Genomic DNA, 27,081 nt, shown 5'->3' with positions numbered 1-27,081 from the left:
TGGCTAAACAAAGCATTCCTCGCAGAGATAAAGTGGGAAATGAAAATACCTGATTTTGTTTCAACTAAAACTGTATTCTTTTCAAAATCTCACCTCGGGTTTATTCTTAAAATATTCTTAAAAATCATTCCTCGATATTCTTATAAACTAGATCTTATAAAATAAAAGAGTGTAGTGTAACACACCAAGGCAAAGAAATAATTTGCAACATCGCTGTAAACGTTGCGAAAGTAGAACTCAGTTCTACTCCGTTTAACGCTTGCTGCAAAGAACACGTAACCCGCGAGACATTTTCGTTTCTAGGTGTGCTACAGTAAACATTTTTCTTACAACCTGCGTCAAAACAAAATTAAGGGAATAATAACAAGAAAATTCAAGTTTTGCACTTTACCAATTTTAACTTTTTTGCGAAGAAAAGGTAAAAACGTACCCAAAATTAAGATACCGTAATGATTCGATTTGCGCCCGGGGCGCTTCTGCCTCGGGGGGGCGCTCGGACGGGCGCTTTTCGGGCGGGCGCTTATCGAAATGTTCAACGGGTTGAGTAGTTCTTTGATGTTCATTGCGTATTTCAGGCGGCGACGGTCAGGAGTATCTGTGGTCTGCTCGGTATGGGCGTATCCACGGGGCACTATTGATGGGGTGCTTATGAGAACGGGGGCGCTAATGTGGGGGCGCTTATTGGAATAGGGGCGCTTATTTACAAAAACACATTCAGGAGGGGCGTTTATTCGGAGGGGGCCTTATTTGAGGGGGCGCTAAATCGAATCATTACGGTAATGAAAATTTCCAAGAAAATGGTCAATTTTGGGTCATGGAAAACTTTGAAAAGTCATGGAAAGGGGCATGGAAATAGTCATGGAATTCTTAAAAGAGTATGATCAACAATAATAAAGCCCCCCCCCCCCCCCCCCGCACTCCGGATTATGATTGCGAAAGCGAAAAATCTGGCCAGCTACAGGGGTAAGCAATCTCTGACTCAGAGAAAGTTAAGTTTTCAATTGTTCATGGTGGTCAATTTAATTTATAAAAAAAGAAGAAAAAAGAGGGAAATAGAAGAACTATTACGCCAGATCAACACCCTTTTTTTTATTTCACAAGTCTACTATTAGTAATTTTCTGTACAAATTTCTTGAAGGCCATTGCTCGGGAAACACGAGCTTATTATATTTCGTCACAATAACCTTTGTCCTATTTACAATGTAACTCAATTCATATTTTATTACAATTATTAATTTGTTCATGTCATCTTTTATTATTTATGTCATTTCTTCCTATTATGAATGAATTATTCTCCATATAAATAAGCAATTTTCACTGCAAATACTTGCAGTTGTATAGTGACCAGGCGGGCCAGCCCATCATGTCCCGGGGAAACAAAACATTTGTACAACTGCACTTGATCTATTTACACAATTTCATATTTCTCAAGGAAACAATATTTGTACTTCGATTTCCATGGTAATCCTAACATTTTCCCCTTTTACTCTGTCAGCTGGGGCGAAATAAATAGCGCTTCTTGATAATTTATCACACGTACATTGCATAAAGGCGCACCCGACAAAATTAACTTCGGACTCAAATCGGAATTTGAGTGAACAAATCGGAACCGATCGGAAACGGCGCAAAATTAATCCCGTCGGTTCTCTTCGGCTTTGGCTCTACACCCTTGGGTTTCTCGGAATGATTTCATGTATTTTTCCGTAGTAAAATATTGTTATTTTTTGGGAAACAGTACTTACGGAATTTCTTTGCAATTACGTATATATACAAGCTACAATTCCTACAAGATGTAGCCGGGATTTGTGGAATGTTAACAAAATATTCCGTTGAACCCAAGAGTGACCAATGCCTATTTTCTCCTGACAGTACTAATGAAAAGCTTCTTGATAACTATTGCTTGTTGTCAAAAATAAAATGCATGGTAATTTGCCGTAAGGGGAATTTAGTTTTCGAACTTGGGTCTAACCACCGCTGTAAGAATTTATCAGACGACCATCGACTGACGTTTAGAGCGTTAACCAGTTGTAGAATTTACAGAAGCGGTAGTTTTACCTAAATCGTTGTATTTACACTTATCATAGTATCTAGGCGATGTAATTCAAAGCTTTGTAGTCACACCTCAACATAGAAATTCTCCCAAATATTTTATCCTTTTTTCTTTCAGTCAAGACGTTTTCCCAGCGATGATTCAGTCCCTTCATTTTGTCGACCGTTCTACATAAATTTGTCATAAACAAGTAAAGAGAAGTTATAACTCATCACCAGGGCTTCATGAGACCCAAACGTGATTGGTATCTAACTTCTCCTCAAGTTATCAGTACATAATTAAGTGTTTAGGTCCTGAGAATTACGAAAACGATCACAAAAGGACATTGGCTTGAAGTTTGACTACCGTTATAAGAAAAGTATGAAGACTATAAATATGAGAGAATTTCTATATTCGGCTATCAGTATTGGAAGTAGAGTATCAGAATTGTGGTCTGTATTTTACTGAAGAAATTTCATCAGCAAAGAAGAAGAATCATTTCTCTTGACTTGAAGTATCCTTGAAGCTTTTGCAAATAAACCTTTTGATGCCTGTAAGCCATGATTAATGTCTTTTCAAGAGCTGTTTGTAATGTTTTGATTTGATAAACCTTGGAAAACAGTCGTGATACATGAGAGTAAATATATGATCTTGTGCACATTTGAACGTGTCGTTGTCCGGATTGCTCATGTTGTTGTCGATTTCTGCCCGCACTTTAGCGTCGAGGCTTACCTGCAAAGAAAAAGAGCACAAACCAGTTGGATAGCGAAATATAGGCACGTACCGCGTGCGAAGGATTATGTTAATTGTTTACGCCATGTTATTGGAAGCAATGCATCTGTCCTAGCCGGGTTTCCAATGCACCACTGTTTGTGGACGAAGTAGAAGATCCGGTTTTCTTAAAACCTTTTCTTTTTTTCAGGTTTAGTAGCCATCTTTGTTTTTATATCCGTGATATAATCTGAATCCAATTTAATCTAATCGATCTATATAGAGCGGTTTTCATTTGAGTGTCTTAAAACCCAAAACCAAAGTTATCACTCTGGCCAATCACAAAGGATGCAAACAATCTAGTGAACCAATCAAAATCCAAAGCAGATCAATGTAGCCGACATAAAATGTAGAAAGCGTGAGTGAGTCACGATTGGTTTTGGTTTCACTTCTGATTGGTTGAGAAAGTGGCGCAACTTTTTTAAACCAATCAAAAACCAATGCAATTCAGAATTACTTTCGACCCTCAATTGAAAACCGCTCCATCAATATATCAGGCATTCAATAATTACGGAAGTAAACAATTAACCAGTCACATAATAACATACTGTTAGAAAGTAATTCCATTATTTTCTTCTTCTTTCTTAAGTTTTGACTATTAGCACTAATCGTTAGTTTTTGTTTCAACGGTTAAAAAACCACTCTAACGAATCAATCTATCGATAAAGCAAATAAATAGACTCGAGTATTGCCTCCTTTTTTTCAAGATCAGCTTAGAGGGCGAAATTTATTTCGAACGAGGGTACCGCGCTTACGTCTCTTCCATTCGGCTTACCTTGAGAAAAATGAGTTGGGAAGCAATCAATTGTTTTCTTTTCCTCTCTCGTTTTTCTATCAAAGAAATCAGAAGTAAAGTAAAGCTCACCTCTGTGGGCGACAGAGTGGATACATAATCCTCATAGATCATCCTCGCTCTTTCTGCTCGAGTACTATCGTCTGAGCTCTTGTATTCCTCCACCGCTAGCCAGAAATTAAGATTCTCCTCTCCGTACTGTGAACGAAGAAAGTCTTGGAATAGTTGCACACCAAATTTATGTTTTAACACCGCTTCAAAGGACGTTGCCCATTTTTTAGCCTCTTCGGGAGAAGGCCTGTGAATGGAGAAAAAACTGTTAGCATTGTAGTATTGTAAAGAGTATTTGTCACTTTCAGTATTTAACACAAAAAGTTAAGAAAGGTACAGCTTAATCACGTTTATGGGATGTGAGTCCGAGTATGTGAAACAAAACGCGAGGTTTTTTTTAACTGTCTCACAAATCATCGTAAAGCAAAACGAAACTGAGTAATCCAGGATAAAGTGGTTTTCACTTGAATTACTGAAAAAACCGTAATTCGCAATTTGATTTGGGTTTGCTTTACTACGCTTAGTGATTGGTTTAAAAAAACCTGCATCACTTTCTCATCCAATATTAATCAGAAGTAAAACTAAAACCAACTTAGTTAGTCAAACACGTTTTTCCCGCGCTTCGTATCGGCTACATGTATTTGCTTCAAGTTTTGATTGGTTCACTAGATTGTCTGCGTGCTTGGTGATTGGGCAGAGTACAATACAATACAATACAATACAATCGTTTAATGTGTGATCACTTTGGTTTTTGGTTTTACGAAAAAAAACCCGCTCGAACTAACTAACTTTCGATGTCGGCTTTAACTCGAATCTCGAATCTCCGAACTACATTTTGGTCTTTTTTAGCTTGTGAATTTAAATTTTAAATTTTTAGTATTGTAATGCGCAATTGAAAATTTTTAAATTGATAATTGCGCAATATAAGTAAATTATTTATTTATTTATTTTTAGCTTTTTCTTTACCGTCCTTTTGTTTTGGCCCAAAATTGCCCAAAATACGTTCATTTTATTTCTAGTACTGGCCATTGACGCCAAGGCGTTGTCCAGTATTTCAGGTATGATAAACAATTTCTCAGTTATCGAATCTCTGTTTGGATTTTGAGATAGATAGCAGACGACTACAAGAAACAAATCTCTTATCACTGGACTTGTCATTTCATTTGTTTAAATATGACTGCAAACTGACTGCTGTTGCCCGCAGCAATTTAACACATGCTTACCGTTCGCAGTCCAAGTCTTTCTCTTTTTTGGCCAAAAGCGCCGCTGTAGAATCTTGTCTGTTAGGAATAGAAACATATCATAATATCCAATCAGGTTTTACAATCAAATTATGTAATTTGTAATACTTGTATCAAGCAATTGTTTTAATTTGAGATTGTGAGTACAGTGCGCTGAACTGATTATCGCTTACACGAAACATTTTTATTAGACTTTTTTCCTTTTTTTCCCTTGTGCCTTTTAAGAAATAAAAGAAAAAAGATGAAAAAAATTACCCTTTAGGAATTCTAAATAAAGCTGTGTTTCCATTGATCTCATTCTCTTCGGCTAACAGTTAATTGTAGTGAGTTTACGAAGCTCGTTTCTTCAGAATGTATATTGACTGTGCAAATGAAATGAATATGTTTCTTTTTTCAGACGAACATCCTTAAAAATAGAATTATACATTGTATTTATAAAGTGTGAAAATTTCGACTGAAAAAAAATCCAAATGTTTCACTTATTGCCTCAGGGATAACATGTTTGAGTTTGGGCCAAATGAAATCACTACAATACAATTCTTTTTGTGGGACGGGGGCAGGCGATATAAAAACCGTCGTGTCTTCGCCATGTTTTCCCTTATCAGTGCACATCGATCGCTTTGAACATTCTTGAGCACGTTTTTACGTCACGTTCAGAATTTTTATTTTTAGCAGCGCGGTAAATGTGATAACTTTTTTGAGCGTCTTAAATCGAACTTTACTGCTCCTAATTTGCATAGAAAAAATGCCGCCACTGCCTCACACACGTTTAAAAAAAACATATCCGGCACCCCTTAAAATGTTTTAGTCTAGTAATCGGGTTACCCAAAATATATATCTGACTAGATTTTAGAAAACATGGTCAGTGAAAAGTGAGCTCTTTTTTGCACCATGTACGCTAAAATCTTTGTTTAAGAGTCCGATATGCCTTAACATAGGCATTCCGTCTAATTTTTGTATCGACGAGTTTGGGGGAAAAAAGCGACAGAAAAGCCTTTGGCCCGAGTTGCAGTAAAAAAAAGTGAATCGACGATTTCATAAATCCAGTTAGATATATACCGGCGCGTGGATCAACACTTGTTTCACTTTAAGGCCTGGCAAAACGAGGAAACGTGTTTCCAGAAAAACGTGTCCACAACTGAATTTCTTCCTCGTTTTGTTATGTTTCAATGCCAAACGCAGACAGGCACGGAATGTTTCTGCCGTGTAGCAGAAGCAAATTTTGCTTCTTGGAAACAAAGATTGACGCTTGAAACAATGCTTCTCGTGTGGCAAAACTGGGAAGCTTTAGGGGGAAATATGCGCGCGCTTTAAGTGTTTCTGGAAACATGTTTCGTCGTTTTGCCAGGTTAGGGGCTGAATTATGACAACACAAAAATTTCGTCAGAGCAACTTACCTGGAACAGCAGACACACCAGTGTGTCTTTGCAGCTTGCTGTCCGTTCGGGTCCTCAGGGGACACTGCCGAAGAGCACCCTCCCATCGGCTACAAATAATCAAGAAACAAATAGTTAAAAAAAGGTTGAAATTGTTTCTACGAAATGTCGTACACATTTACCGCGTGTGACTAGCGCTCGGAGTAACGTCTCGGAGAATGGACTGAATCACTGAATCCGGGCAACGGTTTCTGTCCATTGCTGCTAAGCAACACCCGATTACGACAAGCTGACATAACGTAGTATCCGTGCTAACTGTGATTGGACAGTGAAAGTCGCAAACCCTTCGGTATACCCTCACGAGGATTTACCGACGCTTGTTTAACTGACAGTACAGTTGAACACTGTTATATACATAATCAGGTTATCAACCGGCCACAAAAAGTTCGCCGTATTAACAGTGTGGTCGTATTAAGGAGGTTCTTAAAATTAAATAAAAACATGACTGGCAAAGCTCTTGTTCGGCGCGAAATAAAGTGGCCGTAATTACGACATGGCCTGACGGGGTGGCCGTAATAGACCATTTCCGAGTTACCCTTTGCCTCTGTTTTAAAACGAGTCTACGTGCGAAACCATTCAAATGAAAATGAGTTTGATTTGCATGAAAATGGACCTGTAGGTGAAACTCACTTTCATATGAAAGAGGGTGTCAATGGGGTTAACTGCTTAGCGTAAGGACTTTTTCGCTTCGGCGTAAATCTAGCGTCATGGCGGGCGACGAAGGCTACCCCGCCTTCGGGCCCCTCACCTACTCAGCCCCTTCTCCCTCCGTGCCCGGCCCTGGGGGTAGTTATCCACCTCATCTCACTCCGTTCTCTGGTGCCCATAGGGTGACATCAGGGGGGGCGGAACTGTGCAGGGGCTTGCACCTCCTCCTCTGGCAATGTGGGGAGTCAGGAGGGGAAGTATCGAAGAGTTCTGTCGTTTTTTTCTACTTCTGGGTGGGGGAGAGTGATGCCTGGTTCTCCATCTACACTCAAATGGGATTGGGCGTGGTGGCCGGGTTTTAAACAATGTTCTTCAAGCTGATTTGTGTACGGTTCAAGAACATTGCAGCTGGAGTGCGACAGCACTGGGAACCACTATAAGACTCTCAGGACTCAGAATCATGTCAACTAACTGACTAAACGATTTTTTTGCTGCTTCTGACTAAGTGCGTTTTTCCTTTACTACTGGAGCATTTTTATGCTGCTTACTGACTTAGCTATCCCCATTACACCCTCATGAAACGGGTTTCGTACGTAGACTCGTTTTGAAATAGAGGCAAAGGGTAACTCGGAAAGGTGTGGTGGGGTTCCACTGCATTGCTTTGCCGTTTCTCTCAGTCAACATCTCAAATGGTTTACAACTGCCGGATCGAGAGAAAAGAGTCTGTCTTCTTGTTTGTTTGGCTGTTTTTTTTTTATTTGTTTGCTTTTTTGTTTGGTTAGTAGCGGTGTGGTTGGTTTGTTGCAATTCTTCGTGAAAACAGCCAAAGAGTTTAGTTGTCGTTTCTTCGCAACCTGTCACAAACTCGCAGGCTCACTCAATTCTCAGACATGTGACTCCGACCGAAACGAATGCTAGTTAGCATAACTGAAAATACTATGAACAGTGACGTTGATGGAAATGAGATATTTTACACTCCGCTTTGCGCGCGAAGGAAAAAGCAGAATTTTATTGAGTTAACACGAAAACACAAAGAACATGTCCGAACAACTTCCGAACCGAAGCGACGATTCAATCGGGTGAACTCCCAATGACAATTATAGGGTGTAGCCTTAAATGTGTTAAAGCTTGAAATTAAGGCAACAATAGGTTAGCGAGTGATTGCAGCAAATAAATGACATTATTTAATAACTAAACCAAAGCGTGGATCACCAAGAAATATTAAAAAGAAAATATTCTTGGATGATTATTTTCATGCACTATACATTATTTCCCGGAGCGTGTTTCGGTGTTCAAAATGACTTGATGGTCTTCAGTGTCATAAAACAGCGAATTAACGATTATAAATTCATCGACTCTGGGAAGTCCTGAAAAGGAGAAAGTAATATTTTCTTCTAATCAATAACTAATGGTCGAATATTTATGAATTATATGACTTCCCATTGCTTAACATTTTAATCTCAGAGTTTTATTGCCAAATTCTTGATTTAGCGATAGCTTTTGTGAAACGCAATGTGCGTTTATTTCTTTGGCCTACACAACATGAACGAACTGAATTTTGGGACTTGACTAAGATTTTTCTAACTTGATAATCAATTCATTCAGCGGATTCGAGTCCTAAAAATCTATCGGTTTTAAATTTTGCTATTATTTTGCACGGAAAAGAAAAAGCGCTATGTACCTACATATAAGAAATGCAATGCGCACCGGCAAGGCGGATGAAGAAACTTCCAAGAAAACATTCATATATAACTTGCCTATTTATTAATCTCAGAGGGCTTTGTTTGTCATTTCGAGCCAATGTTTGTATAATAATTACTCCAAATTTTAATGTTTCCTCTTGTGGCTTTCCGTAAGCATTGCTTATATATCATGCACGTAGCATATATTTCGTAAACGTGGGCCGACTTTTCCTTAAATGAAAAGTCGGCTAATTCTTGGTTTTATACAACAAAGGCATAAAAGCAGAAATGATGCCACAAACCAGACGTAGTGAGCGTTATACTTGTCTCGACGTCTTCAAACCGCCCGAAAACATAATGAATTAACCTCTAGATCCACTAGAGACATTTACTGCCACCTTAACTGTATAAAGAAAAAGTAATTTGCCTGCATGCAGCGATATCGCACATTCATTGAAATAGATACCAGTGTATGCAGTGAATTTTGTACCCTTAATTCAGTTCCGCGAACTTTGAAAGGCCAGTAGGCCAAATTAAAACAAAAGTCGAGGTTTTCAAATAAATGAATTTCACACTTGTCTTCTTCGGCCTTCGATGGCGTTCAACGTAGCTGAATTAAACATTAGCTTGGAAGCTACATGTTACGGTTTGCTAGAATATGAGAGACATGAATATTTGGACACAACGCCTAATGAACATTCTCTGTACCTTCATCAAGATAAATTCATGTTTCCATCTTTAGCAAGATTTTATTCGTTGTTTTCATCTTCTGTTGAATTTTAAGTAAAATTTTTCGCTGGAGCTATAATCATCTGTTATCCTGACAGTTGACAATATAGCAAAGCTTAAAGTATAATTTACCTCATTTTGAAATTCTTTATAGGCCGCCATGTAATCTCTTGATCGTCCCTGAAACACTGTTTAAAGCAGACGTCCAGAACGCTTACTTGATGAAATGGTATTATTTCGCAAGTTCGAACCAATTTAACGAAAACAGATTACATTTTCAGAAAAGGGTTAGAAATTCATTACTTCCAGGCGACGCAGGTGTTTTTAGCCGTTTGTGAATAATTACAAAAAAGCCTTCAAATTTGGCCTGTCATATAGCGAAGTTGGATGTATTTCTTTGGCTTTAGAATATATGATGCGATTTTCTTGTTGTAGATGTCGTTATTGTTCCTTTAAATGTACGAAGACCTGCACACAATGGCAAGCTTTTAGTGATTCTTTCTAGCAGGATTAAAACCTTAATACTTTAATGTTATGCCACAAATGCAGTCGCCATTGACAGTTTTTTTAGTTTTCACTGGAACGTACTCCCTTCCGATGTTCACACAATGTGCGTAATTCTCTCAGCTAAAGCCCTTCAATTTATCATTCTGTGACATAAATGACATTGAAGTTTCGTAATCCCTACGCGTGAAATAATTGATTCTCAAACCCAGACCCAAACAATCACTATTGAAATGTGTTAAGTGCAGTGCATTATTTTTGAGACCAAAACACCAACCCAAGTAAAAGTGGAGCCATTAGCTTATGCGAAACATTCATTGATTTTTTTTTTCTGGAGAAGAACGCGTTGAAGTATGATTTTGCTGGGTGAACGTAATTTGGAGAAAAATGTCATTTACATTGCAGTTCAGCTGAAATACTTCAGTCGTTTGTCGCGAAAACCAGGAAAGTAAAAAAAAAAAGAGAAAAAATACAATACACCCCGAAAAAAGAAGGGGGGGAAATATATATATATATATAGAGAATATATATATGGGGTTCCGCCAAATTTAATATAGCCGGGAAAAAAATAACAATACGGGAAACGTTATACAAGACGTTATATCGGGGTTCCACTTACAAGTCATAATGAATTTCAAGCACATTAACACTACGGTCTTTTAATGCGTTGCTTTTTTGTTTCCGCGTGTTTCCCACGAACTGATGGAGCTTATGTGTTTAAGAGTCAAGTTTTCTACGGATAAAGAAATCACATATGTCCACAAAATAAATAATAGGAAACGAACCAGCCCTGACCAAATAGGTTGTTCCGTCAAGTCACCATGGCAACAGGTCTTGTCCTCTAATATCAAATTTCTTTTCTAGCCTTTTTGGTAAAATCCTGATGAAAAAATCTCAGCTATGTCAGCCACATTTGCCTTGAATTTTTTTCCGAAATTCAGTGCAAAGTTTGAAACAAAATAAGATTTTCACTTAATTTTAATGAATCGAAGGCAGCCGGAAACTTTAAATCATTTTGTCACTGTTTTTTTCTTCTTCCAATTAGAGCCGCGTTTCCTATTGGCAACCAATACACATCAATCACCTTGAAAACATTTGCATTCTGTTTAAAATAAGATTTGTTTTTAATATTGCAGCAAACTCTGTTCGCTTTTTCAGTCGTCTGACGAGGACCAATTGAAAATGAAAAAAAGTTTTCATACATTATTAATCAGAGAGAATGTCGGGCTTCATTGAAAGTTAACGTCGAAAAAAATAAGCTTACCCGACCGATTTTGACGTTCCTATGACCAGTGTCCGAAATAAGACGCGTTAAAAGACCCTTCAAGGGCCACAACCATTCCAATTTCGTGCAATTTTCAAGCGCTACGCTCAATTCGGCGAAACGTGAGGGTAAACTGTTTCATAGTACACGGCATTTTTTTTCTTTTCAGGAAGCGTGCCATCTATCAAAGCATTTTCTTCTTTATTTTATTTACTCTAATGATGCGGATATTTTTGTCGGAATGAGTCTTTGAAGTTTGCCTTATTGCTAAAATTGGCCGACCTTGTGTTAACTTGCCAGATTTTTTTTTCTTTATAAGATGGACAGGCTTCTATCTAAACCTGCCTTTAAAATCGTTCTGTTTGGCTACGAAATGTCTGCTTTTGACAAGTGCAAGAATTTAGATGTACTCGTACAAATTCACTCAATTCCCGGCCCTTATTGAAAATGTTTTCTTTTTTAGGCAATCAAACGCGACCTTAAGCTTGTGAATTAATTATGTGCAAATATTTTGACTTTTTCGGAATCTTTGCGGTGAAATGCATTTTTTTTAATTCGATGAGCTGAATTTGATAAGATGATAACTTTACAAGGTAATAAAGCTTTAAAGTTATGTAATAACGGTGAAAATAAATATGAGATTCTCTTATAACTTTCAAAATTATTTGTCAAAACAAATTGAAATGAAATTGCCAAAAGATGGACTAATAAATAAAACAAAAGCCGAAAATCGAAATTTGAATTCCGGTTCAAATCTGGTTTTACTTGAGAAATTTACATGAAGGAAAAGGTCTGTGGTCTCGGTAAACTTTAAGTATTATCCCATCGACCGCTGGAGCTGGTAACCAAACAACATAAACACAAAGCAAAGCGTGTCGTCTTGTAATTAAGTGCATAGTAGAGAGAGTGAGATCCTTTCTTGATTTGCCAATGCAATCCCTCCTTCACGAACTCGTTCGGTTACCAAAATGTCTGTAGTTTGCTATATGTCTCGTTATATTTAACATATTCGTCATGTACATGGCAAAGCCGGATCAAGTTCTTTACTGGGGACATGATCAAGACCTCACTGTATGTTCGTTATATCCGGGGATCATTTTATCCGGGGGGTTTCTTATATCCAGGGGAACCGTTACAACCGTGTTCGTTTTCGGTTAAGGCCCGAGAGAAGCGACTCACGTTGCCATAGCAACAACGTCAATTAATTGCAATAAGGTGACCTTGAATCAAATTTAACCCTGTTAACAACTTATTCCTCTGTTGTAATACTCTGACACATTAGCAAGAAGATAGCTGACGAGAATCAGGAAAAATTATCATTTCTACAACGTCCAAAAGGCTGAGCTAACATTTAAAGAAATGTATGGTCCCGTTGTAAGAAAAAAAATAATACTTCGAGTTTGAAGCTGAAACGATCAAATTTCCTGTCTTACGCACAAGAACATAAGAAACGCGGGAAACTAACGAGCGTAAAAAAGAAGCGAGCCCGCTTAACGTAATGCCTCGTCCCCAGGGCGTCGGTATTTAGGGCGGAAAGGCGGGAAAACTGGCAGCACAGGAGGCCCACAACACCAAGCGAACCGTGCGTCCGTGCACGTCAGTCCCACAACGCCAAGCGAAACGTGTACAAACAAGTAGGAGGACGCCTGGCGACGAAGCAGCTAAACGTACGTGACCCACGTGTCTCCAATTAACTAACTGACGCAAGCGCGCGACTCAGTTAAAGAGTTTGTTTTCTGTTTTTATCGAGAGCTCTTCTTCCAATTTGTTTCGAAAACAAATCAAATCGTTGCATAGGCTAGGATGACGCGAGTGTCATGTCCATAGCGAGAGCTTTAAAGAGAAAAAGTGGCCTTAATGCAAAGTAAAGTTTTTTACTTTACTTCTCCGCATTTAATTTCCCTCATTCGTTTAAAGACCGATCACTTAGCCAAGTTATTAATTGCTCAATTGACAATGAGAAAAAATAAAATACTTAAAAGTAAAAAACGCACCAAGAACTTGTTTTTCCTATCACTTCGAATTTGCACAGGAGATAACTTTATTCGTGAAATGGAGGAAAACTATCGTGTTAATCACTTCCGAAGGCGGATTTTGCGGGCGCCTTATTGAGTCTATTTTGGGGTTTTCTTTCATTACAGGCTTCCACATTAAGGAGCTCTACTCTAAATATTATTCTGCGGTTAACTGATATCTGTATGTTTGACAGCTCGTTAAAAAAAAGAGTCAAGAAAAAAAATTGAGTTCATGAATTGGAAAATTTCTGCTGAAAACGATGAAGAAAAATAAAAATAGAGAGACCATTTCATTTGTTATTTTAATTTTCTTTTCGGTTCAAAATGGGCTTAAAATGAGTTACTTTGTTGTCATGGCTAAGCCAATACACTCGTACCGATTTTATGCCTCAATTACCCACAGCTCTTTGCTAATAGATCTATTTCCTTTGATCGGAATCGTTTTTGTAAGTTTGCAAACAAGTCATTAATTCAAAATAAACATTTCTGTCGATTTTGTGGCGAAAAAGCAAAAGTTTTGGATTCAATTCTGCGTTTATTTTTTCTTCTTTTGGATAATTTCTCGCCGGTCCAATACGGCCGAGTTTTCCAATATTTTAACACGCCTTAAAAAAAGAAAACTAAGAAAAAACGCTTTTGCCTTAGAGTTTTAAAATTTATGCCGGTTATTGGTACTCTTTTGTACATCGCTTATTCTTGTACACACGAACCGATTTCTTTAATACGCCGCTTGAGAGGGTCACAGATAAAAAGACCGAGAATTTCAGTCATGCAACAGTTTTTTCGCTTCAGTAAGCAAAACCTCAATCGATCATTTTAAATCTGCCCTAGTTATTGCCTTAAACTTTGAGGTTTTTCTTTATCTTTACGTGATTATTCAAAGAAAACGATAAGACTATCTTAAGCCAATGTTTTCTATATCTCAGTAAGGAGGTCAAGAAATCAAGCAAATTGTTTCTATCCGTACCTTGAGAAGTTTTCGAGCCAGCGCTGCCAACATTTCCTTTGTCATTTCCACAAGCTCTTTTAAATCGAGTGTCTTCTCGAACTGACCTGTTATGTACGTCGAAAAGGTCGACGAACACGTTTAACTAAGAAGTGATCATGCTTGCGAGACATACGGAGCTAAATCCGGCTTATTCAGAATGACTCGCGGCAATATTGAGAAATGGCTGTGCATAAATTAACCATCAATAGTGGATTTGATAATGTATAATATTAAATATTCCGGCCCCCCGCCGATGATGTTTAGTTGATTGGCTGCGAAGCCTGTAATTTCACAAATTTCTTTCTAAAAATAGTACGAAAAGGCACTTTAATTTAGTGGAAAATAATATCAAGTGATTTTAAAATTAGAAGCCCATCGCGCTCTCCAGCTGCCTTACCAATGGGAGGTGATTAAATACAATAAACGGACTTCAGATAATTTTCATAACACCTTTTCTAAAGGTTTTTCATTATTTACTTCGTAAGACCTCTCCGTGGTTCTTCACGTAGAGTTAACAGGCTGTCATAAACTGAAGAGCGAGTTTGAGTAGTATAAAAGTTCACCTAGGAAACCGAAGTTTGTATTACGTAATAGTTTGATTTTGTAAAACAGATCTCACTGCTGGAAGGAAGCCATTTGAATGCGATGATAACAAACAATTGGATAAAGAAATGGATAAACATGAGGACATTTTTGAAAAATAGATATATAGATTCTTCTAAATTAAAAACTTAAAATGAAATGAAATTCCGTTATGATTTTTTTTTCTATATTGGGTTCGAGTATAAATTTTTTTACCCCATCAATAGATCAAGCAAATGCCTCCTTTATTTATTACAATGATCATATTTATATCGTGCGGAGATTCAGTATGAAAACGCTGGCTTAATTTGTGGCTCAGCAATATAACTCAACAAGTTATAGGTATCGCTGCTAGGCGAAATCTATCAAGGCAGTTTTGGTATATCTCAAAATTGATTTTTACACTCAAGTTTGTTTTATCAATCAGTAAACTTTCTAGCAATTTTCAGATTTCTACTTATTTGATCAGTGTAATTACGCTTGAGAGGTTAAACCTTGTTTCACATAATGTTAATCAAAATTACTTTTCAAAAGTAATATTCTAATATGAGTCAGTTAAAAATAAAATGTTTTCAAGATATTATTATGTTTTTTTTATTAACTTTTTTGGGGGGGACAAAATTTTTTTTAAAGAAAAAAAAAAAGGGGATGGCCAAAGTCTGCTAGACATAACGAATATAAGGTAATTTTTCCTCGTGTGATAAAGATGCTGAGAGGATACAGACAGTATACACAGGGACGGCGGAGCAGTTTTTCAGGTGGGGGGGCTGACTAGTGACTTTAAGTGGGGGGGGGGGGAGGCTTAAGTGACTTTTCTCTTAGTAAGTCTTTATTTTTTCCGAAAAAAGTGGGGGGGGGGCTAAAGTCCCCCCAGCCCCCCCCCGGCTCCGCCGTCCCTGATACATCTGAAATTCAAATAAATTCCAGTTATTTCTCAAATTGATACACATGTCATTCTTTCTGATACACTAATTGTAATTAATAATGCTTGGGTAGACCAAATACCAGGTTGCATTTTGAGCCGCATCTTGCGGGAAAATAAATATCTGCCCCCATATCTATTTCCCTTGAAGCTTAAAAACAAAACTGTATCTAAGCTCTCTAGACTAACTCTTATTGAGGTCTCCATACTCTAGTTCACCATTTTTGCGTTTGCTCCGTACAACAAGCATCAAACTAGACTTTCTTTTAAAGCCCGTTTCTGGTAAATTAAAAAAGCCGTTTCGTGGAATTTTGGTTTGAGCCATCAAGCGTTACAATGATGCGAGTCGAATGACGCAACGCCTATTCCTAGAAGCAACAACGCCTATTCCTAGAAGCGCTACATTCTATCCAGGACATTAACTGTGTGAATGAGCATGTGCATTTTCCACAAGTTTATTTAACATTGAGAACATCCCTAGAGACCGGCGGCGTATTAAAACTTTTTATGCAAAACTGAACCAATTTTAACTCTGATGAAGGTAAATGAGAGAGTTACCGAAAATTCAGTTTTATACGTTTTTACCAACTTTTTTGAACCGATTTTAAGATCAGATACAAACCAAATTTTATTGAGTCGAATGATATACAGTCCTATCCCGATATTTCGAACCTTCAAGGGAAACAGAAAAACGGGTTCCAGATATTGGCAAATCGAGTTATCGAGGGTAAAATTTGTAAAAAGAAAATGACTTGGAGGGAAATCGAAAAAGGTTTCAGTTAGCAGGAGTTCGAGTTACTGAAGGTTTAAGTTATCGGGATTCAACTGTATCAAAAGATGACTGTTGTTATGATTAATTAAACGCAGAGAAGAACCCAGACAAATGCTGTTAAATTCCCCTGGCAATTAGATCACGTTTTCCCGATCTTTCATGCGTTTTGGACAAGTGACTCGGGTTTTTATAGCGACACACTTTGTGAGCAAATTTTACGGATCTCTTCCGACAGGCCAAACCATCTGATCATGATTTGTGAAGTGATGTATCTTGGCAATTAATCGCTACGTTCATGTAGGAATCAAGGTTCGTGATCTACAATTCTTGAGCTTTTAAAAGATACTTTGTTAGTCAGGGTGGGCGGGAGGTTAATAAATTGTTTTTAAACTGCAAGGAAAGTGGATGATTTATATCCTGGTTGAATTTATTTATACTCTATCTCTCCTCGTAGTTTTCATAATCAGGCTTAACAATTGCGTTGTTTAATTTTATTCTTTTTAGCAAACGAGAAAGAAAGTTCCCGAATGGCTTTTAACATCTGCAAATCAGTAACTGATTAAGGCCGGCTGTATGCGTACGGTGAAATTTCGTGGCCTTGAATTCTATTATGAGAATTTCGCTAAAAAATGATAACTATCGTACTTATACAAGAGAATATGAGTTGTAAAAACAAAACATTTTCTTTACCCATTGCAAAATGCACAGTAATCATTTGTTTTCAGTGAAGTTTTGAAATTCAATGGTAATGTTTGCTATCTATGGTTTTCAAAACTGTCAGGAAAATTATGACGATAAAACGAACACAAAATATATATCGATATGATATCTTTTAAACACCTGGCTCTAACTTCTCTTTTCCCAGCCTTCATATCGTAATTTGATCAACTTATTGTTGATATGGTAATTTCTTGATATTTAATATATTTTTTGCGTGTTCGGTGGGGGCGTTGCTAAAACACGACTGCTCTTTAGTTTCATATTTTAAGAACGGATTGCCGGGATTTGTGCTTAATTAAATACTACTATAAAAACAAAAAACTAATTTGATGTGCTGTATAAGACCAGCAGCCGCGCTTCGTTTGTTATCCAGCCCTCATTTAAGAAGAAAGGACAAAAGAAAAAGATTACACGAATAAGCACTTTTTGTAACATTGAAATTTTCTTATGCAAACAAACATGGCAACTTTAACATCCGCTTGAAAAGAAATGCGAGCTACGCTCAATGTGAATGTATTATTTACAAACTTTTTTCGCCCAAAGACGAGCTGTTTTTTCGGTCAGCATTGGTAGAAGGATGAAGCAATATTGTCATACACTTTGTACCATTTCAGTCTAGAACATTCAGTGGTATTAATTAACGGTAGCTTAAAAAGTAAATGCTGCCGACTGCCTCGCATTGTACGTGATCAAAAAATGGCAAAGACAGATTTGCGCTTTCGTAATGTTTGAGTTTGTTATTACAGGAAAATTAAAACAACTTCTTTTGTATCCTTTGCTTGAATTTCTCTGACGTATTTGGTTAAAATTTTTAATGGTCAGGCCTGAAACCAGGATCTTGACAAATCTTTTTTTTTTTTTTTTTCCAAAATGCATGTTTGGAGGTTGAAGTTTTTCAATCATTATACGTTTCAATTCTTGGAACCGTAAAAACAACGCATTTTAGCCAACTTTTATACTGTTTGTAAATAAATGATACAGAGTTTACATGCTAGTTCCAAAGCAAAAATAGCGAAAATATTAAAAAGATTAGAAATGTACCGCCAAAGCTTTTTCTTTCTTTTTCTTATTTTATATCACTATCGCAAATGCGCTATGTAACTCTTGCATTCATGCAATCGAAAGTAATTTTCTTACTACATACGTTCAGCTGATGAATGTGTCGCCATATCTTGTGATAAGTCGCCATTGTTTTCCGCAGTTACAATGAAAATTGCTTGTAAAACCAGCTCTGGATATTTTCTCTGGCTCGAATTGACTCAAAAGATCTCTGTCCGCCTCTGTAATTCCGTGAAACTCTCAAGTTCCTACCCTGACACGATAGCGCCTTTCGAGTCGCCTGCGATGGTGTTTACTTGGCATATTACTTTCAAATTCAATATCCTGGGGCTAAATGACAGAAAAGCTTGTCTCGCTAATTGCTCGACGTTTGTCACTGTACTGTCAGTATCAGTAAATGCAATATTACTTCAAAGGTGAATTTCTTCCGGAAACTTCTTACGCACTGTTAAGTTTGTCTTTTGGATATCGGCTTCCTTCCTCTGAACTCTGCAGCTGCCCCAACCTTGTTTAAGTACCCTGATTTCATTAGTGCTGAGAAAAGGTTAGCTTATAGGAGTCCATTTTCAAAACCAGTCTTTTTCAAAGAAGCGCACAAATGGGCCGTCACTTTTGCTACAGATCTCGGGAATGATTATTGATTGTTTATTCAAAATTTTGGACTTTTTGCCAGCAGTCATTAACGTTTGGCTATTTGTCAGTTGTCTGTTTGCACTCAGTAGGCAGGGTCTCAAAGGGGTTTAGGGCTCCAGGGCTCTGGGCTAAAAAATGCAGGGCTCAAGGGCTCCAAGACAAAAATTTCAGGGCTCCAGGGCTCCATATCATCTGCATTTGTGCTCCGGGCTCCACTATGGTCTACAATCTTTAGATATAAAAATTATTTTGCAACGCTAAATCAAGTCCGCAAATAAAACGTCCGTAATTTCGACCAGTTTTTTAAACCCAAGAAGACGGTTATCATGTCTCCAACTACCGGTATTTAAAAGTGGATTGAATATTTAACTTGAATATCACTAAGGTCAATAATAACAAAGTTTAACAAAATGCAGTCATTAAACAAGAAAAAATGCAATTTGGGATCGCAAATGATCAAATTTCAAAACGCTGGGCTTTGGGCTCCGCGAAAAATTTCTTTGGGCTCCGTGCTCCACAGCCAAAAAAAGATCAGGGCTCCAGTCAGTAAAATGATCGGGCTCCGGCGCTCCAAAGCAGAAATTTCAGGGCTCCAGGAAACCCCCCCCCCCCCCCCCCCTTTGAGACCCTGAGTAGTAACGCTCTCTTGGTATTTTAACGCTAAAAAGGCACGTTTTAGTCAGTCCACAATTAATACCGCTTTTTTGTAGACTATTTAATCCCGGTGAACGTTGAGCAATGATGACGTAACGATGACGTAAAGATGATGACGTAACTGGTATCATCTCTTGCTGGTAACCATTCTAAAATGGCTCTTCTCCAGACAGATCGACATTCATGTTTTTGTCGATCGTTCTTGGCATCGTAGAAACAAGTAAGTTTCGTTTATTGGCAGCCTTCCTTGAGGCTTTCAAATTGTTGAAATTAGTGTGACCACTCAGATGCAATGGAGAGATGCTGCTAAGCAAGTTCGATAACGAAACCCGCGAGCTTATTCAGTCTCGCTGTCGCCGTGAGGTATTCATAGATCATCCCATCCAGATTTGTCCGTTCTAACTAAAGTAATTAGTAATTACCTTTATTTAGGTAAAGGTAAAGCCTGCTGTCATGCCAAGTGGCTCATCAGGCCAAAGCTTAACCTAGCCTGCGTTGCAGACGAAGTCTTACTTCAAGTACTGAATTGTAATGCGCGCAGTGGCATTGAACTGTGTAAACATCTGGGTACGAGTTAGCGTGTGCTTGCGAGTAAACTTGGGAGTCCGTTTGGCCAGCCAACGGAAGTTCACTGAACTTGCGACTACTTGCGTCCAGTTGCGTTACCGTTTGGCCAAAAACATGTTACCATTTAGTGAAAACCGTCGTCCAGCGAAGATATTTTAACATTGATATGCCGCATCATTATGAATGAGAATAAAACCCTCGAAAAAAGCAGGGATCTATTCAAGTATTTCCTGAAAATAAGGTTATAAGCTGAAATTCTGCTATATCGCACTGTCGCGCACAATTCACTTTCGGCCAGTAACGATTTGATAATACCTGACATGTTTGAACGAATCAGACCTCTTTCGGTGAAGTCAACCATTTTTTTTTCTCGTATTTTTAATAGTTTATTTAGATGCAGTATCCCTTCTGTAGGTATGACGGTATGTGAAAGGACTGCTATTTTCCTGTCAAAGGTATATGGAAGGGTTAGGGCTTACATCTCAGGGCGGAGCCTTACAGTATAAAAAATTTTCGAGCACCCCCAGTTGCCATGGCACCGGCTGACCACTTTGCCGCAAAAATTTCCGCGCTTTTCGCGTTAACGTTCAGTGTCCAGGTATAAATTGGCTCGCACTGGATATTTCGCTCGACATTTGCTACGTGAAATAGTAATTTTAGCTGGCCTTGTAAGCAACATTTCATTAATAGCGCATTTAAGACTTCTTTTTAGCCATGTCGAGCCTTGATTATTTCACGAGTAACGCCGCTGATTGCATTCATTTGCGTATTTTGTGACTTCATAGGCCAGTGAACTTGGTTTCACATATTGGATTTTTTTTTCTTTCGCCTTTTTAATGATAATGTTTAGTAACTATTTATTAAGATTGTTTAAATTTGTTATTATAATCATCCGATTTAATTTCTTTCCGATTTTGCTTAAACGAGAAAAAATTGAGTTGGGACGCATGTCCTTTGCAGGGAGAAATATCTTAGCAAACCTGACGTGTACCAAACGCTAGACTACGAGACTAACAATTAGACTAACAATTAGACTACGAGCCCGAGTTTTCTATGGCGATTATAGTTCACCACTAAATTTTCTCCGATTCTGATTGGTTTAAATTGAACACGTGACGCGATAGTGCCCGTCCGCCGGGGGCACATCAGCCCATAGTGCCCTCCCGTGAAAAAATGCCCCGATCGATAGTGCCCGCCCGTGACTGTTTTTTGTAAACAAGCCGCCTGCAGACAAAAAACCCAACCAAATTACTCATTTATGGGTTTCTCGTCTGGTTTTTTTCGTTTGTTAAATTTCGGCTTTCATTGAGTTTATCCTCAAAAAAAACGGTGCGCGGATGGGAAAAAAAGAGGTTCTGTCTCAACTCGGTCTGTGGCCCCTAAATTGTTCTTAAATCCTCGGCTTCGCTTCTCGGGCTATATTTGTTTTAAGAAATCACGGGCTTAGCCGATATTCCTCGACAGAACACTCTATTATGTCCGGGCGCACCGAGTGACATCGTCGTAGAAACGAGGGCGTGTGTCTATTGTTTTAGTAGACTCAGGATTGCAGTCCAAAACCTACAGTTTTGTGCACTTTGAAGACAAAAATCAAGAAAATTACCGCTTAAAGAGCTACGCGTGCGCGACTGTTTCTTGGGGAACAATCAGATTCGCGGATTTCCAATAGAACACAGCTAAGTTTCTACTAACTGACTTTAGTATACACACACACACAGCGCGTTCTTTTGAAAATCAGCAAATCTGATTGGTCTGACTCTCCCGTTGTTTTCACTTCGCTAAAAGAATGCGATGGCGCGCGCGTGAATTGAATTTAGGCTTAAAAATGCTAATATTCTTGGTTTTAGACTGCAATTCTTTGGAGAATCTACTACAGTAACATAATTAGACTACTCGCCCTCGTTTACTATGAGCGATAATCAACTCTTCTGCCTCGCTGACTATTTGATCATAAAAAGGTCGGGTTCGTAGTCTAAAAACGGACGACCAAAATTCAAATGCATTCTAAGGCCCCGGCTAAACGATCATATATTTTCGTCCAATATCATGTTGGAAGAGCATGTTTGACCGTTATCAGCCAACTCTCTCAACATTGCATTTAAATGGTTTCCGATGTTTGATCTAGATCAAACATTTTCATCCAACATTTGCTTTACGCGCAAATGTTTGATCGTTTAGCCACCTCTGCAAACAAAGCAAGCCAAAGCGGGGAAGCAACCAGTCAGAAACCGAATCTATGTAACGTCGCGCTATAATTTCAGCGGTAATACGCACAAACGATGTGGGTTGACTTTGGTAGATGTTTGATCAAACATTGTTTGCTCGATTAGCCACTCCATGTCGTGTGTGACCAACACGATGTTGGACAAAAATGTTTGATCGTTTAGCCGAGGCTTAAGACCATTTTAGAAATTCATTGTCGTCTGGTCAGAAGTGTCTGCTCTAAAATACAATAATTCAAGTACCACTCAGGTGATAAATTAAACCGATGATGGAGGCAATTAAGTATATGATTTTTCCTGTCCTTCCAATGTCTTGATTAATGTTAATTGCTGGTTTGGGCACTTCTTTCGATAAATGAGCTAGTATTTCTAGCAATTAGAATTATGTGAGATAATGTTCAACCTCGATGCACGAAAATAAAATTTGAACCAAAACTTAAAAAAAATAATAAGGAAATAAACCAGGCACAGAAAATCTGTAAACATAATCTGGTCAGCAAATAATATATTAGTTTATTTTAGCATAAGAACAGATCATAGGCTACAATTTTTTCTTATAGGAAAAAAATGTGGTGATAAAATTTAAGGAAAATGTCCTTCCTTTGGATTAAGTACAATTCTTTGTTATTTTTGTTTTAAAAACTCGTTATTGAACTGTTTTTATTAGAATCTCGAGATATTATCGCTATTTCTCCACAATATATTAGACTGCATGAAATTCGCGGGGTGAATAAATTACTTTTTAAGTAAATTCAAGTGTACCCAACGAGAAAAAATTACTATAATGTCCTTTTGGTGCGTTTTAAAGCCTTATTTTAAAACGCTAAGAAAAGTTTTTTTTTTTGGATACACTCGCTGAACTTTCAAACTTCAGAAAATCTTAGTGAACAAAACATTATTACCCGAATTTACGAGCCGCTGTTGCCTTTCCGAAAATGGTAGCTGGAATTTTTTTCCATGCCCAAAAAGGACATTTTTTTCTCTCCAAAAACAACAGGCATTACTTTCACCATGTCACGAAAGTTTGAGCTAAAGAAATCTCGAGTTTTTCATCGTACTTTAATCCAAAATTCGTAGGCTGGCGTTTAAAGGTCTTCCGAATAAATATTCACCGAAACGGTCTGTTAGGTATCCCTGTGAATTGTGGATCGACGAAAAACTGTGAGAAACTTTTACTGGGGAACAGATGTAACTTGTGCAAATTGTGATCTTAATCACCAAGACATCACTTTAAATATCTCTAAAAGATGTTGTTGTTAAGTTTAAAATAAAACGTATGTGCTTCCATATACCTATCGCGGATGAACAGATGATAATTTTTATTAATTTTTGCCTGTGAAAGATAACATTATCTTCACTTCGAAAAGCCTTTTTATAAGTATTAGCGTACATCGTGAGCTAGGAAGCTTAAAATTTAGGTTTAATTTGGAAAATGACTTTTATTTCATATGTTGGGTGCAGAATATTTAAGTTTTAAAATTGTTTGTTGATTATTAGGGAATGTATAAATGTCATGGAAACATGGCAAGTTTGCAGTAAATAGGAATATGTAATTACAGTAAAAAAAAAATAGGCTTCAGAATTAACACCTGGTTTTGAAAAAATAACATTCAAAATCTTCATCCCTGTTGCCAATGTAAATTTCAGCGACATAAATAAGATACAATAAATACCGGATCAACCACAAAATAATACGTCCCCCTTCACTGAATGGTTTTCAGATTTAACTAACACGTTTTGATCGATTTATATCAAGAGCTTCGAAACTACAAGATGTTTGAGAATTTTCGGTCGTCCCAGCTAGGACCATGATTTTAAGACCCGCATGCAACTTATTCGGCTTTAAGCTTTCCGGCCGTTGCTGCTGGTAAAAAAGTACTTTAATAAACATGTTTTTACTGTCAGCTTACACCTTTTGAAATACAAAAGTTACCTGTAGAAGCTGTGTTTATTTAAAATATCGCCCCACTAATCGGCGCAGATTTCGTTTGCGGTCGAATGTCGTCGTGGCAACGAAAAGGACCTGATGCAAAAAAAAGTTTTCCCTGATCCATATGCAAACAAAAGTACAAACACCGGCCTTTTTGTCCCATTTTAATAAGTGACAGTTAAATCTGTTTTCATTGCTTTTTCTTCTGCTTTATTTTCAAGGAGGGCTAAGATTAATGTTTAATAGCCAAGTTGGCAAAATCTCAAGCGCACGACGTAAATCTTTTAGAAATGTCACTCCATACATGATATAACCGCACGCGAAGAAAGCGACTTCAAAGCCACTTAGATTCTGCGCTATTTCACAATTTACCTTCAATTTCTTTTAAAATTCAAGACGCCAAGATCAAATTTAAATGGTTTCTTCATTTTCGTCTTGAATTTGCATTCGGTAAACAAGTTCGGTTCGTAATATATCAGTGTTCATTATTTTATACAACGCCTCCGCTACCGACTTCTACCTCGACTTTTTTTGTGTTCAGAAAATAAAAACAATGTTTTTCCCTCGCCTGTTTCCTTGCGGATGACATCATCACCGACAACACTTAAGAGAAAACAGTATATATACCGCTAAACATCAGTGTTTTTAGCGCTCATTAAGCGAACATCACTGAAAACGCAGCTCGATTGTGCTTGGGTTTTTAAGAATGAAATAAACCTGTACGCTTTTTTTTTTTCGAGTTTTGATAAAAAGAAACGGTTTATACGCTCACTCACGAAAAAGAAACAAAATTGTTAGTGTCGTAGTTTTCTGGCTCTTTCGCAGATTGTTGCCTTTACTACAGCAATGTGTAGAATTTTTGATCGAACATTGCAGTAAAATGTACGCGGTGAAGGTCCTTTTAGCATTGATACCTGGATTAAGTTTAGTCGATAAGTGTAATTACCGCACGCCAAAGCATAAACCGCAGTTAGATATATCAGACGAATCGAAAAAGTTTACGGATATCTAGTGTATTTCTCTCGCTGTAACTGAGATCTCCGTTTAAGTTTCGAAGCGATCGGAAGCCGGAGTAGTTTAAGTGGTTCTCATAAAATCGATAGAGCACAAATGTTTCGACGAGAGTGATAATTTTTACTATACGGTCAAGTCTATATCGCGATAAAATTATTCCAAGCCGTTCTCGAACGCAGCGAGTCGATATATTCGCCTTATGAATGATAACACGTTAAAGCACGCTGATTATTCCAAAATATTCCTAGATTTCCGTTTTCAAGTAAGATGTCAATATAGCCAAGACTTACCTCGATTGTAATACCAATGCGATGGCTTCAAAAAACCTTTAAAATAATAGCCAGTCTTTGTCCACGCTTGTTGAACATCGCGCAGTTTACATCGCGTCGCTAGCTTTGTAGTTTTTCGATTTTCTCTATCACGTTCGCTAATGCTTGTCTTCGCATTAATATCGGCGAGTTTTCTTTTTTTTTTTCTTGTAACAACAGCGGTTTAAAAAAAATAAGGATTTCTTTTTCTCAGTGAAACAGCACCTGAGAAATAAATATTGCCTCGTTTAGAAGCCCGCCGTTCGGCTATACAATCGCACTGAATAGGTTTCCAAGGAGACGAATGTTTTGCCCATCTTTCTCTCTCGGCGGTGTCAAAATGCCAGCGAAACTACAATAATTATATGGCGCAGCTGATAAACAACTTTCTTAGACATCAATTTACCAATCGTTTAGTAGATGAGCGAAAAACGCAATAAACCTTACGCGGTAATTTCTTTATCGTATTTTAAAATTCATCTCTAGATCACCAAGCATGTCAATTTATGATTAGACATCTATTCTTTTGCTAGATCCTCTTGTTTACACAGCAGTCAACGAAAAAATAAAAATGGTAATTTCCTTCTCTTGAAACATTGCTTGCTCGAAGAATTGCTTCGAATCGCTCGCCTGTAATATGCGGCCGCTGTATATATTATATTGCGAGCACTCGCCATCTTGTTGCTGGGTGAAAAGAGAGCGATTTTTTGCCAAATTGAAATGAACTGAACAGACATTTAATAATGGTCGATCGAGTGATACAACAATTATACTTCTCTGTCTGTCATACATCGGCCGGGAACCCACGCGTCCATCACGGATCTAACTATTTGTCCATTTATTAAAGTTCTGTCTGTTGAGGGACTGTATATATATAAATATATTTTAGTGAAAGATTCAAAACTTTGCGTTAATATACATACAGCGCTTGTAGCGCGCAATTCCATGATTTTTATCGCTTTGTTATTGTTATTACTATTTTTTTTTTGAGACAAAACGCAAGCTCATATCTGAAGGTTGTTTTGACTTGCATCAAAATTGCATGGAAATTTTAATCCTTAATTACACCTCGTGCCACTAAACTAAAGGATTATAAAAAAAAATCCTTGTTTTAAAGAGCGGTAAAGTCTCAAAGTGATCGTGTTATCTTTATTGTCAGATGACAGAGAAATTGCGTGTAAAATCCTATTGCTCAAGTGAAAAAGATAGTGTCATTATCAATAAAACTAAAGTGATGGACGACAAGCCTTTCCTCCAAAATAATCGGCGTATATTTATTATTAGGTATAAACACACAGTGGTTCATCTCGTCGGCCCTATCGATATTTTTACTGTCCAGGGTGGGCAGGTGAAATTAGTGCTCACCGGAAGCAGGTGGCAGCTGCAGGTGGAATTGCGTCACGTGACTAAAACAGCAATTTTAACGGAAATGAGTCCGCTGTTGGTTGTTGATTACTCTTTCCATGTTTTCTTCCTATCATTTTTAAAAACACTGACGTTTTTAGGCCAGGACTCGTCTCAAACAAAGGTGTTGTTAAAGGTCAAAT

General features: G+C 37.7%; 1 protein-coding gene across 4 annotated transcripts; it reads right to left on the bottom strand.

The window, feature by feature from the left end:
* Positions 1–1,069: 1,069 nt before the first annotated feature.
* On the bottom strand, positions 1,070–26,031 carry LOC144646348 (regulator of G-protein signaling rgs-2-like). 4 transcript variants are annotated; one of them, XM_078505909.1, is made up of 5 exons: positions 25,517–26,031; positions 6,283–6,371; positions 4,868–4,924; positions 3,666–3,891; positions 1,070–2,761 (listed from the first exon to the last, which is right to left on the bottom strand). In XM_078505909.1, exons 2-5 carry the CDS (start codon positions 6,366–6,368, stop codon positions 2,594–2,596), a joined length of 537 nt encoding a protein of 178 aa, XP_078362035.1. In that variant the 5' UTR covers positions 6,369–6,371; positions 25,517–26,031; the 3' UTR covers positions 1,070–2,593. The 4 variants fall into 4 exon arrangements, with proteins under 4 accessions (XP_078362035.1, XP_078362033.1, XP_078362032.1 ...); XM_078505907.1 differs by lacking the exon at positions 25,517–26,031 and adding an exon at positions 18,292–18,733; XM_078505906.1 differs by lacking the exon at positions 25,517–26,031 and adding an exon at positions 14,131–14,623.
* Between the last annotated feature and the right edge of the window lie 1,050 nt (positions 26,032–27,081).

Source organism: Oculina patagonica, chromosome 3 (assembly GCF_052425735.1).
Source record: "Oculina patagonica isolate OP01 chromosome 3, crgOcupat, whole genome shotgun sequence".
Classification (NCBI taxonomy): Eukaryota; Metazoa; Cnidaria; class Anthozoa; order Scleractinia; family Oculinidae; genus Oculina; species Oculina patagonica.
The sequence above is the reverse complement of the archived record's forward strand: the minus strand, read 5'-3'. Positions and strand labels throughout refer to the sequence as shown.